General features: G+C 50.2%; 1 protein-coding gene across 4 annotated transcripts in view; it reads left to right on the forward strand.

Annotated features, from left to right (window-relative positions):
- Positions 1 to 17,429, forward strand: part of SRGAP3 (SLIT-ROBO Rho GTPase activating protein 3) — a 246,514-nt gene extending 229,085 nt beyond the window's left edge. For 3 of the 4 annotated variants that reach the window (XM_027958129.2, XM_042235918.1, XM_015102320.3), the window contains exons 19-22: positions 4,911 to 5,091; positions 6,315 to 6,464; positions 8,517 to 8,844; positions 12,417 to 17,429. In XM_027958129.2, coding sequence (XP_027813930.1) covers positions 4,911 to 5,091; positions 6,315 to 6,464; positions 8,517 to 8,844; positions 12,417 to 12,830 — 1,073 coding nt within the window. In that variant the 3' untranslated portion in view covers positions 12,831 to 17,429. The remainder of the gene's footprint in view (positions 1 to 4,910; positions 5,092 to 6,314; positions 6,465 to 8,516; positions 8,845 to 12,416) is intronic. The other variant, XM_042235919.2, reaches the window with a different exon arrangement.
- Positions 17,430 to 17,758: the final 329 nt, after the last annotated feature.

A 17,758-nucleotide genomic window follows, 5' to 3' on the forward strand; every position in this document is an offset into this window, starting at 1 on the left:
AAGCAAGTTTGGGGAGGGGTGTGAGGGAGATTTGGTAAGCTGTTCTATTTTAGGTGTGATGAACCCAAATGACAGACTTCCTAATAAATGGTAGCTGTTATCCCTGTTTCTACCCCACACGGTTGCACAGCGACATCTGCAAACACACGAGCTTTCTCTCAGCTTGCAGCTCAGCTCTGCTCCTCATCTTCTCTTCTTTTCTCCCCCTTACATTTTCCACTTCTCCTCACTCCCCCGCCCCCTACTCCAGTCTACCACCAGTGACTGCTGGAGCCAGTGGAGTTGAGCGAGTCTCTGCCCTGGGCAGTTCCTTCAGCAGTGCAAAGGGTGGGCTCAGAAGAAGCCCGTGGGGCCACTCCCAGGAGCACCCAGCCCTCGGGGTTCAGCTCTTGGCCTTGCAAACCCTCTGGCCTTTCTCTCTCTAAAGCCAGGCAGACACGTAGGTTAGTAGGTGCTGCTAACATAGGGATGGTGTGAGAGTCAAAGATGCAGCAGAGAGTACAGAGATCTCTCCATTTTACTGAGAAGGTGACTCTGAGTCAAGATCTGAGTTTATTTGACCCATTTAGCCGGTCTATCATTTTGCGTCAACTTTGTCAGAATAGCTTGCAAAGACACTTGTCAGGGAACCAGCTGGGGAAAGCTGGCTTAACTGTCTGACGCCTGCTCTCTACAGCAGGCTGTCCCAGGCACTGAGGACTGGGTTCACCCAAAGGCCACTGCATCTCACGGGGGCACCGGCCCAGTCTTTCTGAGCCAGCTACTCACAGAGAAGAGACCTAATGTGCGTGGGTGGGGTGGGGAATAACAGGGAGGGATGACTTCCATGCTGTCCATGGCCCTTAGGAGTCATTAACTCCGGTATTAATAATAACAACAACTGCATCTCATATGAAGCTAATTGTGTTCCAGGCACTGTTACAAGCTGTTCATGTGTAATAACTTGTTTAGTCCTATGACAACCCCATAAAGTGGGTGCTGTTCTTATCACTCCCATTTTACAGGTGAGAAAACTGAGACTTAGAAAACAGAACCAAATTGTCAAGGTCACCCAGGTAGAAACAAAAAAGTGGTAAAGCCAGATATTGTCGGCTTAGCTCCATGACGGACAGGTAGATGGCTGCATGGACAGGATCAAGATAATCCATGAGGACAAGAGAAGAGACTGTCCTGATGGATGCTCAGCACTGGGAAGATATCTGCAGGCTAGAGAGAGCAGGGGCCACCACTCTTTTGTTTATTAGCATTTAATAGATTTGTCTATTTATATAGGTACATGCATATATCTTCTTTTTATAGTATTAAACATCTTTGTGCTTGCCTTAAAATACAAGCACATTAACACTTATACATGACCAATTTTCTACGTAGCATTTCTACCCATTTGCATCTCTTAGGGTACAGGCTTTCAGTTCAGTTCAGTTCAGTCGCTCAGCTGTGTTTGACTCTTTGCGACCCCATGAATTGCAGCACGCCAGGCCTCCCTGTCCATCACCAACTCTCGGAGTTCACTCAGACTCACGTCTATCAAGTCGGTGATGCCATCCAGCCATCTCATCCTCTGTCATCCCCTTCTCCTCCTGCCCCCCATCCCTCCCAGCATCAGAGTCTTTTCCAGTGAGTCAACTCTTTGCATGAGGTGGCCAAAGTACTGTAGTTTCAGCTTTAGCATCATTCCTTCCAAAGAAATCCCAGGGTTGATCTCCTTCAGAATGGACTGGTTGGATCTCCTTGCAGTCCAAGGGACTCTCAAGAGTCTTCTCCAACACCACAGTTCAAAAGCATCAATTCTTTGGCACTCAGCCTTCTTCACAATCCAACTCTCACATCCATACCAAAGCCTTTGACTGTGTGGATCACAATAAACTGTGGAAAATTCTGAGAGAGATGGGAATACCAAACCACCTGACCTGCGTCTTGAGAAATCTGTATGCAGGTCAGGAAGCAACAGTCAGAACTGGACATGGAACAACAGACTGGTTCCAAACAGGAAAGGAGTACGTCCAGGCTGTATATTGTCACTCTGCTTATTTAACTTATATGAAGAGTACATCATGAGAAACGCTGGACTGGAAGAAACACAAGCTGGAATTAAGATTGCTGGGAGAAATATCAATAACCTCAGATATACAGATGATACCACCCTTATGGCAGCAAGTGAAGAGGAACTAAAAAGCCTCTTGATGAAAGTGAAAGAGGAGAGTGAAAAAGTTGGCTTAAAGCTCAACATTTAGAAAACAAAGATCATGGCATCCGGTGCCATCCCTTCGTGGGAAATAGATGGGGAAACAGTGGAAACAGTGTCAGACTTTATTTTTGGGGGCTCCAAAATCACTGCAGATGGTGATTGCAGCCATGAAATTAAAAGACGCTTACTCCTTGGAAGAAAAGTTATGACCAACCTAGATAGCATATTGAAAAGCAGAGACATTACTTTGCCGACTATGGTTCATCTAGTCAAGGCTGTGATTTTTCCAGTAGACAGGCTTTAACACAAGTTAAATAGATTGTAGGCATAAATAACTGTCCTGCTCCCCTGAAAGTCTCCTTCCCAAAGATCACTAGCTGCATGGTCTTGAGCAAACATTTAAATTCTCTGCAGCGCAGATTTCTTTGTCTGGTCCCACCCCATTAGCTAAAGCCATAGTTGTTTCTTTGTTGTTCCGTTGCTCAGTCGTGTCCAACTCTTTGCGACCCTATGGACTGCAGCATGTCAGGCATCCCTGTCCTTCACCATCTCCCAGAGCTTGCTCAAACTCATGTCCATTAGTAATTATATAATCATAATCACAAGAGCCGCTATAAGTTGAATACTTAATGTCTGTGCTATGCTGAGAACTTTCACATATTCTCTTTTCCTTAATATATTGAAGTCTTTCTTCTTATCTAGATATATTGATATATAACAGTTTTAATATAAGGTATATGGGATAATGATTTGATATAAATGATCACCACAATAAGTCAGGTTAACATCCATCACCACACATAGTCACATTTTGTTTTCTTGTGATGAGACCTTTTAAGATCTACTCTCTTAGTAGGTTTCAAATATACAACATAGTATTATTGACTATAGGCACCATGCTGAGTATTACATCCTGTGCCTTATTTAGCCCCTGGAGGCACGTGCCTTTTGATTCCCTTCACCCATTTCATCCACCTCTCACCTCTGGCAACTGCCAGTCTGGTCTCTGTATCAGTGAGTTCTGTTTGTTCCTGATTTTAGATTCCATAAGTAAGTGAAATCGTGCGGCGTTGTCGTCTTCTGTCTGACTTTTTTCACTCAGCATAATGCCCTCAGGGGCCATTTATGTTGCTGCAAATGGCAGGATTTCCATCTTTTTACGACTGAACAATTTTCCATTGTCTACATACACCGATCTTCTTTGTTCATCTGTCTACGGACCTTTCGGTTACTTCCGTATCTTGGCTATTGTAAACAGTGCTGCAGTGAACATGGGGGTCTGCACCGTATCTTCCCAAGTCAAATGTGCTCATTTCCGGTGGGTAAATACTCAGAAGTGCAGTTGCTGGATCACATGGTAGTTCTGATTTTCATTTTCTGAGGAGCCTCCGTAGTGTTTTCTGTCGTAGGCGCACTTGTGCACATTTCCACCAGCAGCGCACAGGTTCTCTTTTCTCTGCATTCTCACCAACTCTTGTTTGTTGTCTTTCTCATAACAGCCATTCTAACAGGTGTGAGCTGGTATCTCACTGTGGTTTTGATTTGCATTTTCCTGATGATTAACGGTGTTGAACATCTTGTCATATGCCTGTTGCCTGTCTATCTGTATGTCTTCTTTCATGCTTTATCGTTTAATCCTCTAAAGGCGACTGAGGTGTACAGAAATTATGTAATCTGCCTGAGGTCACACAAGCAAGAGGTGACAGCTGGGCAGTAGGAGCATTTCAAGGACAAGAACTGTGTTCTCACTGGTTAACCCGGGCAGGGCCTGTCACTGACCAGAGATTACAGCCCTGATGGGGAGATGTGTGTATGCAAAGAGCTATGCTTGACGTGTAGCCCCAGTAAGAATTCTCCCTCCCCCCAAATTAAGTTTGTGGCTGTGCATGTTAGCTCAGGCCGCCATCATGGACTGCCTCAGACTGAGTGGCTTAAACAGCAGACATGTGTTTCCTCACAGTTTGGGGGGCCAGAAGTCCACGGTCAGGGTGCCGTTTGGGTTGGGTTCTGCTGAAGCCTCTCTTCTTTGCTTGTAGACGGCTGCCTTCTCACTGAGTCCTCCCATGGCCTTTCCACTGTGCCCATGCAGAGACAGAAAGAGAGCTCTCTGCTGTCTCTTCCTCTTCTCAGAGGGACACCAGTTCTATCATATATCACTTAAGCTTAATTGCTTCCTAAACACCTCATCTCCAAATACCATTACCCTGGGAGTTAGGATTTGGGGGAAGACAGAGTTCAGTCTATAACAATGAGCTCTGGAGAGAAGCTTCTGGGAACCTTTAAAAATTATGTACAGCATTTTACATGGAAGAGAATCCACACACAACACCTGTTTGACCTCCTACAAGGTAAGAAGCACCAACAGTGTGATATGTGAACAAAGAGGGAAGGGGTTCATGGGAAAATGGAAACAGAGCTGGTATTTAAGGGACAGAAGAAAGAGAATTTTCTTCTATTATTTTTAAAATGTGAAAAGGGGCAGTGGAAAGGAAGGATGTAGTATTTCGACCCCACTTTCCATCTTGGGAAGTGAGGTGGCCTGCCTGAGGTCAGCATGGGGAGCAGATCTGAGCCTAGAGCCCAGTACCCTGAGCCCCAGCTTATGCTACCCTCACCAGGCATGCTGTCTGCACTGCCCCACGGAGCCAGGGCCCTCTGACTGAGGCTCCTGGGCTGCCTTCTGCTGTCCTCATGGATGTGCTTGCCCTTGCTTTCCTTCCAGAAGTGGAGCAGATCGAGGCCATCGCCAAGTTTGACTACGTGGGGCGGTCCCCGCGGGAGCTGTCCTTCAAGAAGGGAGCCTCACTGCTGCTGTACCACCGAGCCTCCGAGGACTGGTGGGAGGGTCGTCACAACGGCGTGGACGGGCTCATCCCACATCAGTACATAGTTGTACAGGACATGTGAGTGGGCGTTGGGACCTTCTGTGAAGTGTCAAGATGGATTAGTGATGTCTGGAAGGGGCACAGGAACAGCAGCTCTGGATTATATGCCAGCGATTTGCTCTCCCTGCTGTGACACACTTGGTCTTCTGTGAGAATGGATTATGTCTCAGCTCCCTTTGAATGGTGATTGATTTAACATATAAGCAAATTGTTCATACTTCACAGTCCACAGGGACAGTGTTTTGTGCTCTTGGCTTGCCATCCTGGCCCACCTGATAGCCTCCGGGGCATTTCTCACCCACTCTGGTTCTCAGTGTCCACTGGATCTTGCCATATACCTTCGCCCTTCAGGGCCTCCACTGTAACCCAGTGGCCATCCAACTGCCCTCTTAACTGCCCACTGTTTTCTGCCTTGAGATAGCTCTCCCAGGAGAGGGGCAGAAACAATCATCCTCTCATTTCCAGCTAAGAGGGTACTATTAAAAAAAAAAAAAAAAAAAGTTTAGGCCTTAAAAAAAAAAAGAAAAAAAGCTCTACATCCCAAACACCTAGCCCCAGCATCAGGCCCAGAAAGTAGACACCTTCCATTCTTGGAAAAGCTTTGACAGTTCCTGTGTACACTCCCTCTGAGTTCCAGTCCGGCTCAGGTTGAACTGATTTACCAGGCTGCAGGCTGGGCCTCAAGGGGAGGGGGCCAAAGGCATACATCTTGATGGCAAAGCAGACCATCTGGGGCCCGAGAAAAGTCCAGGTCAGGCAAACAACAGAAGAACCCTATGGAGCCCTCTGACGTCCCCAGGCCTCTGAGGACAAGGACAGGAAGGATAGAGGAAGGGAGAGGGCGTAGGGAGCAGTGGAAAGAGCACCCCAACAAACTCCAGCCCCTTCACATTTGTCCAAAGCCAGGGGCGGGGGAGGGATGGCAATGCCTTCCTCTTCCCTGGCTGAACCCCAAGCTGCTGCTCCCCGAGCCACATGAGACTCAGTGCGCAGGGCTTAGCTTGCAGGCCCACTCTCCCATGTTTCCTTCACACCCTCCGGCATTCAGCTTGTCCTAGCCCAGAGCAGCTTGGAGAGACCAGTTTAGTCGACGGGAGAGTGGTGCCCCAGAGCGCCTCCTGCTGGGAAAGCGGCAGCGGCGCAACCACGAGCTGTGGGTGTGGATCCAGCCCCTCAGGTCTCAATACATCCGGGTTGTTGGGAGCGAAGCTCTCCCAGCTCACATCTGTCTTTCTCCCCAGGGACGACGCCTTCTCTGACAGCCTGAGCCAAAAGGCCGACAGCGAGGCCAGCAGTGGGCCGCTGCTGGACGACAAGGCCTCCTCCAAAAACGACCTGCAGTCCCCCACCGAGCACATCTCGGATTACGGCTTTGGAGGGGTGATGGGCCGGTAGGAAACTCGGGTTCTTTCCTGCTCGTGCAGTGCCCATTCGGGCCTGATTCGGGAGAAGGAAGGGCAAGGGAGGGACAGAGGGAGGCTGTCGTGGCCCGTTGTTTCCCATAGGATGTGACGCTGGGCACGCCTGCTGGGCTGGCTGGAACTGGCCTCGAATGGCAGGTAGAAAAGCGATCCAGCTTGGGACAAAGGAGGAGAAAGAGGAAAGACTTATACAGGCAACCAGTCCTTTTACTTAAAATACTAATAACATGGGGGAGGGAGAATTACAAATTGGCAAGTACTTTTCCTCTCTCTCCAGTCCTCTCCGCCTCCCCACTTTCTGTTGAAAACCTAAGTTGTTTTATTTTAAAATGTAAAGCTGTCTTACTCGCTGAAGCGAACCACGTAAGTAGAAGTCTCACACACATTGCGTAGGGGGGGGGGGGGAATTGACACTCGGCTCCACCCACATATTTGGTGGGAGTGTGTTTGCCAATTTCATCACTCCCGTGTGGGCAGGACTGGCATATGACCTTGCTGCCAGGTAAGGAGATGGGCTCCTCACTGTGTCTACAGGTAGAGTCCAAGGCACTTGTTGGTTTAAAAAAAAAAAAAAACGATAAGGAAAAGAGGAGAAAAGAAAAGCTGGCAGTTTCTCACTGCTTTCTTAATCAGATTATCAAAATGTCATAGTCTCTGTTTTCGATGGAGAGGTCATGGGATCAGCCCACACGCTGGGTGCTTGCAGACAGAGCCAGAGAAATCAGCTGCAATAGGAACCTAGGTTTATGAATTTATTTCAGCAGAGGTCCCAGTACCTCTCTTCAGTGAACTCTGTTCAGTTCAGTGTGTCGATAATCAGCAGATAGAATCAGGGGAAGTGTATGGTTGGGGTAGGTGGATGACAGAGTTGAGGTCCCTTGACATCGAGGGGGGCCGCACCTTCTCCTGCCTCAGTTTCCCTCTCCCTCTATCCTCCCTTGTCTGCCTTCCTCTTCTCCTTTCTTTGCCAGTACTCTTCCACTCCAACAGCAATGCTGTGGTCCTGTTGGGGTGAGCACAGGCAATGCTTAGCTTGGCTGGTGGCACAGGGTGTAAAGCACTGCTGACTGCATTGAGCTTGGTCCCCGTCACAACCCATCCCCGCACTCTGTCCCTCCTCCGCACCCCACACCCCTCCCAGCCTTCCTCTCCTCACCGTGCCTTCAGGTCTTTGCTGACCTCCCTAGGCTGGAGCAGAATCCCCGGTGGGTAGAACTGCTTCAGAGTGGTCCCCCACCCACTGAACCTCCCTTGAAGCTGGGTGAGGAATATTAGACCCATTTAACGGATGAATAAAGAGGGTCTGAAAGAAGTCGCTGCAAAGTCAGTGACAGAGACAGGACAAGAGTCTGCCTTCCAGATAGATACTTTAGGGCTCTTTTCTCTCTGCCACAGCCTCCCTGAAGGGTGAAAGGTATCCAAATGTGTAAAAGGCATTCCAGTGATACAGGTTTTTCTCTTAATGATTGGAAATGTTCAAGGTCTGGAAAAGCCTCATGGAAAACAGCCCTTTTGGGGGGATTGGGGGACAGTGACAACACTGGGCTGTGTTGAGTTCCCAGGGGCCCTACTGTGCTTGTAGGGAGCTGGTGACTTGTGGTACAGTCAAGCCTCAATGCCTCAAACCAATCAGAAGCCCTCTGGAATCATGGAGACATCTAAACCGCTTAAAAACATATCATGAACCCAACTAACCATGAGCAAAGTGTTCCCAGGTTGCAATCCTCCTGGCTCTGACTTAACATATAGACGAGATTCGCTGTGTAATTAGCACCACCGACTGCAGCTTAGAAGCAGAAGGCCTGATTCCTTCGTGTGTGCAGGTTAAACTTGCGGGCCTGAGTTCTGTTTTCAGACAGTTCTTCACTGCAGAATTGCCAAGTCTGGCTGAATGAGGCTTTACTATACCCACTCCCTAGACTAGTGTGTAGCATGTCTGGACTCTGGGGGATTTGCTGACCCATGTGACACCGGCCAGGGTTGACCTCTGCCCCATGCCCCTGCCCCCTGGCTCCTTTGCAGAGTGCGGTTACGATCTGACGGAGCAGCCATCCCCAGGCGCCGAAGCGGGGGCGACGCACACAGCCCGCCCCGGGGCCTGGGCCCCAGCATAGACACACCGCCCCGGGCCGCCGCCTGTCCCAGCAGCCCCCACAAAATCCCCCTCACCCGGGGAAGGATCGAGAGCCCCGAGAAGCGGAGGATGGCGACGTTCGGGAGCGCCGGCAGCATCAACTACCCCGAGAAGAAGGCGCTCTCCGAAGGGCACAGCATGCGGTCGACGTGCGGCTCCACCAGGCACAGCAGCCTGGGGGACCACAAGTCCCTGGAGGCCGAGGCCCTGGCAGAAGTAAGGGCCAGCAAGAAGCAGGCACACCAGCTGACACCCCCAGAGGAGTAGGGGTGGGCCCCTGCAGACTGGGAAGTCACTTTGCCCTTCACGCCAGGTCAGGCTGAGCTAGGACACAGGATAGATAGTGAGCTGGCTTCCTGTCCCCCTGCTGGCCTCCCCCTGGGAGCGGAAGCTAGATGGGAATAGCTCCTGGCTAGGTCTCCTGTGTCAAGGCTGTGTCAAGGCCCCAGTGTCTAGGCTGGAGGTGGGATTCCCAGATAGGGGTTGTGGCAGTGGCAGGTGTCTCCATAAGATGGCAAGATTGTGCTAGTCATGTTTTCATTTGTTCATCTTTTCGTTCATTCCCTGATTCATTTGTTCATTTATTTATTGATGAATACTGATGGAGCATCTGTTGTGCTCAATCACTGGCTGGCACTGAGAAAGTAATAATGACCTAAAGTGGACCCAGGTCCTGCCCACGTGGAGCTTAGGGTTTAGAGAAGAGAGGGATGGCAACCACCAACACACACAGCTGTAAAAATGGCAGCTGGGTCAGGAGTCTTGAAGGAGTGGAACTCTGTGTTCCGAGAGCCTAAAATGTGTGGATTGCTTATAGGCAGTGAGAGATGTCTCTGGGCGGGGGACAGTACCAAGATCCAAAGGGTAGGCAGGACAAAATAGCTGAAGCTGGAAGCAGAAAATGTTCCATGCTCCTCCAAAGTGCCTAGAGTTTTGTTTTGTTAGATAACTTCTTAAAAATTTGGATGAGAAACCTGTGTGATTTTTATACTTGCCAAAGAAAGCACACAAATTCATTTAAGAAATTGTTACCAAACAGTTTGTTTGACTTGTTTAATAATTTGCATAACTACTTCCATGTGCTTTTGACAGTTTTATCATAGTTCAAGTTTCCACTTTTCTCCCTGGACTTTGGCTGGCAGCCCATTATGAATCCCCTTCCCAATGTTTTCTCCCTGTTAAGAGGGACAATCAGAATCTTTGGGGCGTTGAGGATTCTATTGCGAAGAGCGGAATTGGGGACCTTGAAACACACATCCAAGGTGGGAAGGTCTCACTCAGGGCAAAGTGAAAAGTGGTCATTCCCTGCCCCCTGCCCCCCTGCCCCGCCACTGTCCCCACTTCCTGGCGCCTCTCTGCAGCTCCACTTTGAGATCATGGCATCACATCTCAGACTAACACCAGGCTTGTGCCTAAACACCTCAGCTGATCTTTTTCTGAGCTTGCTGTCTTTCTGGCCCACACTCTGCAAGGGTGGAGTGGTGGGGATGGTAGGGATGGTGGTAAAGGGGCGATAATTATATTTTACTTATTAGTTTTGCCTTTGGGTGCTGCTGGAGTAGAGCAGACTGAGCAGTGATATCAGTGGGGGACTTAATTTAAGCAGCCTGGGGCGTGGAAGGTGGCCATTTATCTCTGCAGGGGTGGGAGGTAGCAAAAGTGGGGACAGGACTGCCTTCTTTCCTGTCGTGCAGGACCCACCCCCCCACCACCACTAATCCTTGTGGATAAAGGCACAAACAGTGTCTTCTAAAAGTAGACAGTGTTGTGGGCAAAGGATGAAGTATCTTGGCAAAGCATATATGCTAATATTGTGTTTGGTGTTAAGTTGCTTCAGTCATGTCCCGTTCTTTGCGACCCTATGGACTCTAGCCTGCCAGGCTCCCCTGTCCATGGGATTCTCCAGGCAAGAATACTGGAGGGGGTTGCCATTTGCTTCTCCAGGGATCTTCCCGACCCAAGGATTGAACCCGTATCACTTTACATCTCCTGGATTGGCAGGCTGGTTCTTTATCACTAGTGCCACCTGGGACCTGTTAGCCAGTGGTCTCTTCACAAAGCAAAATGATAGGCTGGGATGGATTGGAGCCTGGTATGGGGGCCCAGCAGGCAAGAGCCACCTGTGGACGGGGAGGAAAGAAGCTAAAGGGAGACCTGGGTGGGGAAGAGGCTGGCCGGGAGACCTCCAGGCACCAGCCCTGTCAGTCTAACCACACTTTGCATTTTTTTTCCAGAGTTGCCCCAGGGCGGAAAAGCTAGTGTGTCTCAATAGTGATGTGGAGCCTGAAGTGGGGCCAGCATCTTCCATTACCAGCTCTAAGCACTGTCCCTCGTTGTCCCCTTGGTGGCCCAGCTCAGCCTGAGTGGAGGCATCCCTGGGAAACCCCACAGGAGCTGAGGACTCTGGCTGGGGGAGAGCAGAGGTCACACACATCACCACGTCAGCTGTCTCCTCTGTCTTCACTGCGAGTGGGGGCTTTCAGCTCAGGGACCAGGTGTGGTGCAGAGTGACTGAGCCTTGCCCGAGGTTGCCCAGTGGCAGTGGTAAAGCAGTCTTTCTCCTCCCCACCCCAGGCTCTGTATCCTGGCCCAGAGCTCCCGGGTTAAATGCTACAGTCTAGCTCCAGCGCCCCCTCCTGGAATGCTGAGCCCCAGGCCAACCCTCTGAGCTGTCAGAATCTCTGAGTGTCATTCAAACTGCTCTGACACTGATGAGCTCTTCAATGTCTCAGTATCCACAGGAACTGCATAGGCAGATGAGGATTTCTGTTGCCTTTCAATTTTTTTCATTTTTTTCTAAAAAAAAAAAAAACACCCCATTATAATAGAAGCAAGTAACAGTCCCATCACCCTGGGGTGAGCATTGTGAATGTTCTAATGTATCACCTCTGAACACTTTTCCTGTGGATGAAGGAGAGATATGAACAGATTTGTTAATGTCAGTGCTTAGGCACATGAACTTTGGAGTCAGACTGCTATGCTGCTAAGTAGTTGTGTGACCTTGGGCAAGTCTGAGTTTCCAGTTCCTTATGGGTGACGTGAGCATAATGGTAGTTCCTACCAGATAAGTATGAGGATTAAATGAATTATTAGGGAGGGGGCTTACACTGGTGCTCTGGTGTTACCTCCATATTATTTGGGAAGTACTATGTACCAGATGCCATGCCATGCTCTTCAAAGGGATCATATCATTTGGGGCTTCCCTAGTAGCTCAGGTGGTAAAGAATTCGCCTGCAGTACTAGAGATCTGGGTTCAATCCCTGGGTCAGGAAGATGCCCTGGAGAAGGGAATGGTTACCCACTCCAGTATTCTTGCCTAGAGAATCCCATGGACAGAGGAGCCTAGCAGGCTACAGCCCATGGGGCTGCAAAGAGTCGAACACTTACACTTTCAACAGTATGTACCAGGTGCCATGCCATGCTCTTCAAAGGGGCCATATCATTTCATACCCATCAACTCCCTGAGTTCAGTATTATACTTAACCTTCAAATGAGAATTCTGGGACGGAGAGAGGTACGGTAACTTGCCCAGGGTCACACAACAAGGAAGCCGCAGAGTCAGGATTTGAACACGTCTGTCTGACTGTGGAGCCTGCCTCTGCGAGATCTACAGTGCTCATATTGATTTTCCCTTATGGTTATGAGACACCCTGGGACTGATTCTCCTGCCCAGCCAGTGAGATTTGTGGGGAAGCCTCCCTAAGGAACCCACAAGTCGGACAGCACCCGGGAAGGGTCAGGCCCCAAGCTTCCAGCTCTGTGCCAACCAGAGCTCTCTTTGTCCCCAGGACATTGAGAAGACCATGAGTACGGCTCTGCACGAGCTTCGAGAGCTGGAGAGGCAAAACACGGTCAAGCAGGCGCCAGACGTGGTGCTGGACACCCTGGAGCCCCTGAAGAACCCGCCAGGCCCCATCAGCTCGGAACCGGCCAGCCCCCTGCACACCATCGTTATCCGCGACCCCGACGCCGCCATGCGCCGCAGCAGCAGCAGCTCCACCGAGATGATGACCACCTTCAAGCCAGCCCTGTCCGCCCGCTTGGCTGGCGCCCAGCTGCGCCCGCCCCCCATGCGGCCGGTGCGACCCGTGGTCCAGCATCGGTCCAGCAGCAGCAGCAGCTCGGGAGTAGGCAGCCCAGCCGTGACGCCCACCGAGAAGATGTTCCCCAACAGCTCGGCTGACAAGTCGGGCACCATGTGACCTGCGGGATGGCGGGCACTGCCCTGGCCCGCTGCGGCCCCGCCGTGGCTGAGGGCGGCCTCAGTGACTTCCGCGCCCTCCCAGGGCTCCTGGCTTTGTCGGGCAGGGACCAGAAGGTCAGCCTGGGAGCGGGTCTGTGCGGAGCTGAGTCCCAGGTCCGAGCCGCAGCGCGCCTTCAGTCACGTGGATCCCCCGCCTCCCTCCCTGGTACACACAGACACCCTAGCGAGCGGTGAGGAGCGGCACCCCGGCTGGAGCGATTCCCGAGATCACGGCCAGTGTTAAATGGCTTCGCCCGCATATCGTCACTGGAAAATTATTCCCTCGACATTCTCTCTACATGCATATATACGTGTATATGTATGCGTCTGCATATGTACACGTATGTATGAATGTATGTGTCTGTAGGTGTGTGTATATATATATATTTATGCATCTATATACATATACTAGATCTGGACACACATACAAAATGTATATAGGATCTCCTTTTTCTTTTTATGAAACTTAGATTTACCTCAGACCCATGCCACCAAACATCTCCCGCTGAGTTATTTGGTGGGATTTGCAGGGACTTTTCTGGGAGAATTTAAAGGCCCACAGTAACTGCGAATGAAGCAATATACCACTAACCTGCAGAAAAACAAAACCAGTCTCCCACTGTCTCCAGAAGTCGTGGCCTTCCAGAACAGTCTGCCCCTAAAGGAAGTGTGGGGCAGGCGACACCCTGGGCAGGCTGCTCCCACAGGTGGGGACCACTTCACAGAGCCCCCTCCCCATCCATGCCCCAGAGACCCTGCCTTTTCAGAGACCCTGCCTTTCCACCCGGAGGCCAAGACCAATTGCACCCCCAAAAGCATGGAGGACGTTGGCAAGAAGAGCCCTGACCTCAGCGGCCTGTGTTCGTTAGTAGAAGAGGGGATGGTGAGAGCCTGAGCCCCATCGTAGCACAGTATTATGTGTGGTTGGGAAAAAGGAAAAAAACAAAAAAACCAAACACAGTGGTGTGGAACACTTCAAAACCTAGAAACGCTGTAGGAACAATTCTGCGGTAACTGTAGAGGTTTAACTTATACCATTTTCAAAATATTTAATTTTTTCTTTTCCTCTTTCTACTAATTATACTGTGTCAGATTCTGGAACTAAACAGGCAAGGAGAGTTTGAGTCCCATCGTTTTTTAATTTGAAATCAGGCCGTGACGCGCTCTGGCTGGCGGCCTTTTGCATGAAGCACACTGGGCTGTAAGTACGCAGCTCAGACCAGGCCTGGGGAGGGAGTCCTTGTCACCTGCCATCCAAGAGAATGCTTCGGTGGAGTTTATGCAGTGAAATAGCTGCCTCCTCCTCCTTCCTTTCCCTTTCACCCACCTCCTCCAGCGCATTTAACACAATTGAAAATATGGGGAAAGAATGGGGGGGGGCGTGTCACCTCATTGAGCCTCAGTTTCCTGCTCCATAAAATGTGAGCAAGCAAACCATGCAACCTAGGAAGCTCTGTGCTGACACGGTTGCTCTTTTCATGGTCATCAGTAAGGTGAAAACCACCTAGCACCTTCCTCTTGAAACCTCCTAATGGCATTTGAGAAGTGGGCAGTGGAATTTTCGTACCAGCTTCATAAGAGTCGTGAAGCACAATCCTGCAGATAAGTCACCTCTTGACATTCCATCATTACCATGTCAGCCCACTGGATCAAGTTTTGCCCTCTCCTCTGGTCCCCAGAGAGGGAGTCATATGAAGCCACATTTACCTGGGTACGTGTAGGGATGGTGAGCCACACTGCCTTGCCTGAAGGACTGGCCTCGAGAGTAGGGAGGAATAAGAAGGGCTCAAAAAGAGAATGCCAGGGAGAGGCTAGTGATAAATTCGACCTTCTTTGTTTTGCCTAGAGTTGGAAATGGAAGAGCCTTAGATGGAGCTAGGAGCCCTCTGCCATTTAGCATATAAAGTAATCCCCCCTCCCCCTCCACTGCATTACAGCTTAGTGAAGGAAACAAGGCCTTAGGATGGCTATGACTTGCCCAAGATTTAATAGATGGCTGAGGGTGCAGCTGGGTCTGGCTCCTAAAGCCATTTATTTGCAAGGATTCTGTGACGTCCAGCCAGGACAAGAGACTTCTCATTTCTACCCCAGAGAGACTCCCAGACCTTAAATACAGTGGCCTCCTGTGCAAAGTATCCCATTCTCTGCCATGACTACCAGATGAAACATGAAAGTTTGAGTTGACAGATCTGTTGCCTGATATACATAACACCGGTCAGGTCATGTGGGTTTTCCTCTGAACTGACTAACTTCACCTTTCCTTACTGAATATAGGCCTGCCTTTCACCGAATTGACCTACCTGAAGGACAGGGCCTTTCTCTTTTCTTTAAGCACCTGTTTTTCAACTGGGAAGTGGCCGATGAGCTCACATTTAGGCAAACTCACACCCCACTCATCCAGCTCCAAATCTGAGCCTCGACGCAGAACCAAATGGAAAAATATTGCCCACCACCCCCCACCCATCTGGCACTCTGCATGTCTCAGGCCCCCTCCACACGCACCCAGGCCCGCCCACCGTCATGAGCATTGGCATTCTCTTCTGACTCCTGCCTGTGTTAGTCCACTATATATTGCTGTATTTGCTTAAATGCTGGAAAGTAACTGTTAAAATGTGAAACTGTAATTTTTAAAAAGGCTACAATGAAATTATAGCCAATGCCACTCACCAAATCTTTGCACCTAGTAGATAGATCAATGTAAAAAAACAAAAACCAGAAACCTAACTGTACAGTGAGTGTGGGGGAAATGTAGTAACCTAGTTAGTAGTCCTCAGTATAACCAATTGTACAAGGGGAAGTGGTGTTTACCTACCTGTCCATCACCATTACTGGAAGCTGTACTGATCAGTTCATTGATAACGGGCAATTTTTTTTTTGGTTTTGTTTTTTGTTTTGCTCTTCACAGAATGATTTCTTAACCTTCAATTTACCCTGAGGTCAAGCCTTTTGTCTTTCTGTGTTACCGGTGTTCAGTCTCTTTTAGGAATGAACCAGCAAGATGTTCATTTAAAACTGACCAAAGAACAAATTCATTCCTGGTCTAGTTTCCTGGGCCTGGGGCCCAGCCTCCGGCCGCTAAGGACCTTTCTTGGATAAAATTGAGAACGAGCCGTGCTTCCTACCCCACGCCCCCTCTCTCCCTTTAGTCCCCTTTCCTCTTAAAAGAGCTGCTCTGAACTGTGGGATTCTGTGAAAAATTCTTGCCTTTCCTTGTTTTCAGTGCTAACGATTTCTCACCTTGAAGCGCCTTTTGAACCCCGGACAGAGCGCACAACTGGAGGGAATTGTCAGCTTGGGAATTAGACTTGTGTGTGTGTGGGGGGTCTTTTCTCTGAGGTCACTGGGCCCTCAGGGGCAGGAGAGAAATGGATTCCCACCAGGTTCCTATCCCATGAAGAAATCTGAGTGGGAAGAGACGCAGGGAAGTGGAGCCATCCCTCGGCTGCCGGCCGGAACCAGCAGCTCAGTGATCTGCCTTATAAACACTCCCCAACTGGTTGGTGGTACCCATGTGGGGCCAGTGCGGGGAAGAGCCTGGCGCGGGGCTTGCTTCCCTTTTGGAGGCCCTCAGAGTGCCTTGTCGGGGGGGTTATTTCTTTCTCATTCAGGAGGCATGGATGCAGAGGACTTCCTGGGTCCTGGTCGTTACGCGGCGCTCAGTGCGTGGACGTGGCTGTTGGAAAACCACGAGGACTAATGTAATGGTTCTTCCTCTTAGTCTCTCTGTCCCTGACTTTTCACACTAGAGAAAATGCCTCATCCTCCCGAGAAACCCAGAAAGAAGACACGGCTGGCTCACGACTGTGGGGGGAGGGAAGGCTGCTGGGTTCAGGGAGGAGGGGTCAGGAGGAAAAGCTAGGAAGGGGTGAGCCGAGGTGTTGCTGAGATGATTTTCTGCTGTGCAGAGCTAGTGCTGATGTTTCATGTCAACTTCCCTGGTTCTCTGGGGTCCCCGCTCCTCTGAGCAGCTGCATAGAGAATTCCCCACATATCCAAAGCTGCTGGGGGAGCTGGGGGTGGGCGAGGGACTTTGCTGCCAGCTCGGGGTCCTCCTCGCCTCTCCGAAGTTGATCTGCCAGCGTCCTGCTGTCTCATCCTTTGGGACTGCTCCTTCCTGATGCCTCCTCTCCATGTGAACTGTCCGAGGCAAACGACGACCTTGAACCAGAACGGCCAGGGTGCACTTTACTTTCCTTGGAAGGAAGTAGCTTCTGGCCAGGGTTTCTGCTCAGGCTCTAGTCCCCGGCAGTGTGACTGTTTACATGGTTTGGCAATAGGTTCGGTTCTGATTGCTTCAGAGTGGCTGGTCTATTTAGTTTCCTTTGGTTTCCTTCCTCCCCATACTGTCAGGAAAATCAAACTGAAACCACCCTAGGAAATTGCTGGTTGCCTGTCCCCATGTGGTGATAAGTGTTGCCCTCTCCCGGACATCGTTTCTCTCCCTTACAACCCAGCGCCCGTGCCGTAGAGTGTCTGACTGGATCCTCTGTTGCGTATTCTCATGGTGCCTGCTGGTTTGACGTGGAGCTACCCTGTGAAATAAAACAGCTTAACTTTTCCCAAATGTACTCTGGTGGCTTTTTGGAAGGGTGAAGTGGCCCGTTGGGGATGGGGAGGGGACAGGTGTTCCTACCTTCCAGTTCGTGGTCTGTGTGCTTCCAACCAGGAAGCATCCCTGAAGTAGCCCTTAGCTCAGACCCAACAGGGTGAAGGCCAAGGTCCAAGGAAGGCTGCGTCTGCTGCAGAGCTAACTGGAAGAGGTAAGCGAGGGGTGCCTGCTGGGAACTGTCAGAGTAGAGGCAAGTAGGAGAGGGAGCTGCCATCTGCAGAGAGGCCTTCCAGAGTTTATGACAAATCACCAGAGGCCACAGGATACTACTTCCAGCG

This window comes from Ovis aries, chromosome 19, assembly GCF_016772045.2.
Source record: "Ovis aries strain OAR_USU_Benz2616 breed Rambouillet chromosome 19, ARS-UI_Ramb_v3.0, whole genome shotgun sequence".
Lineage (NCBI taxonomy): Eukaryota > Metazoa > Chordata > Mammalia > Artiodactyla > Bovidae > Ovis > Ovis aries.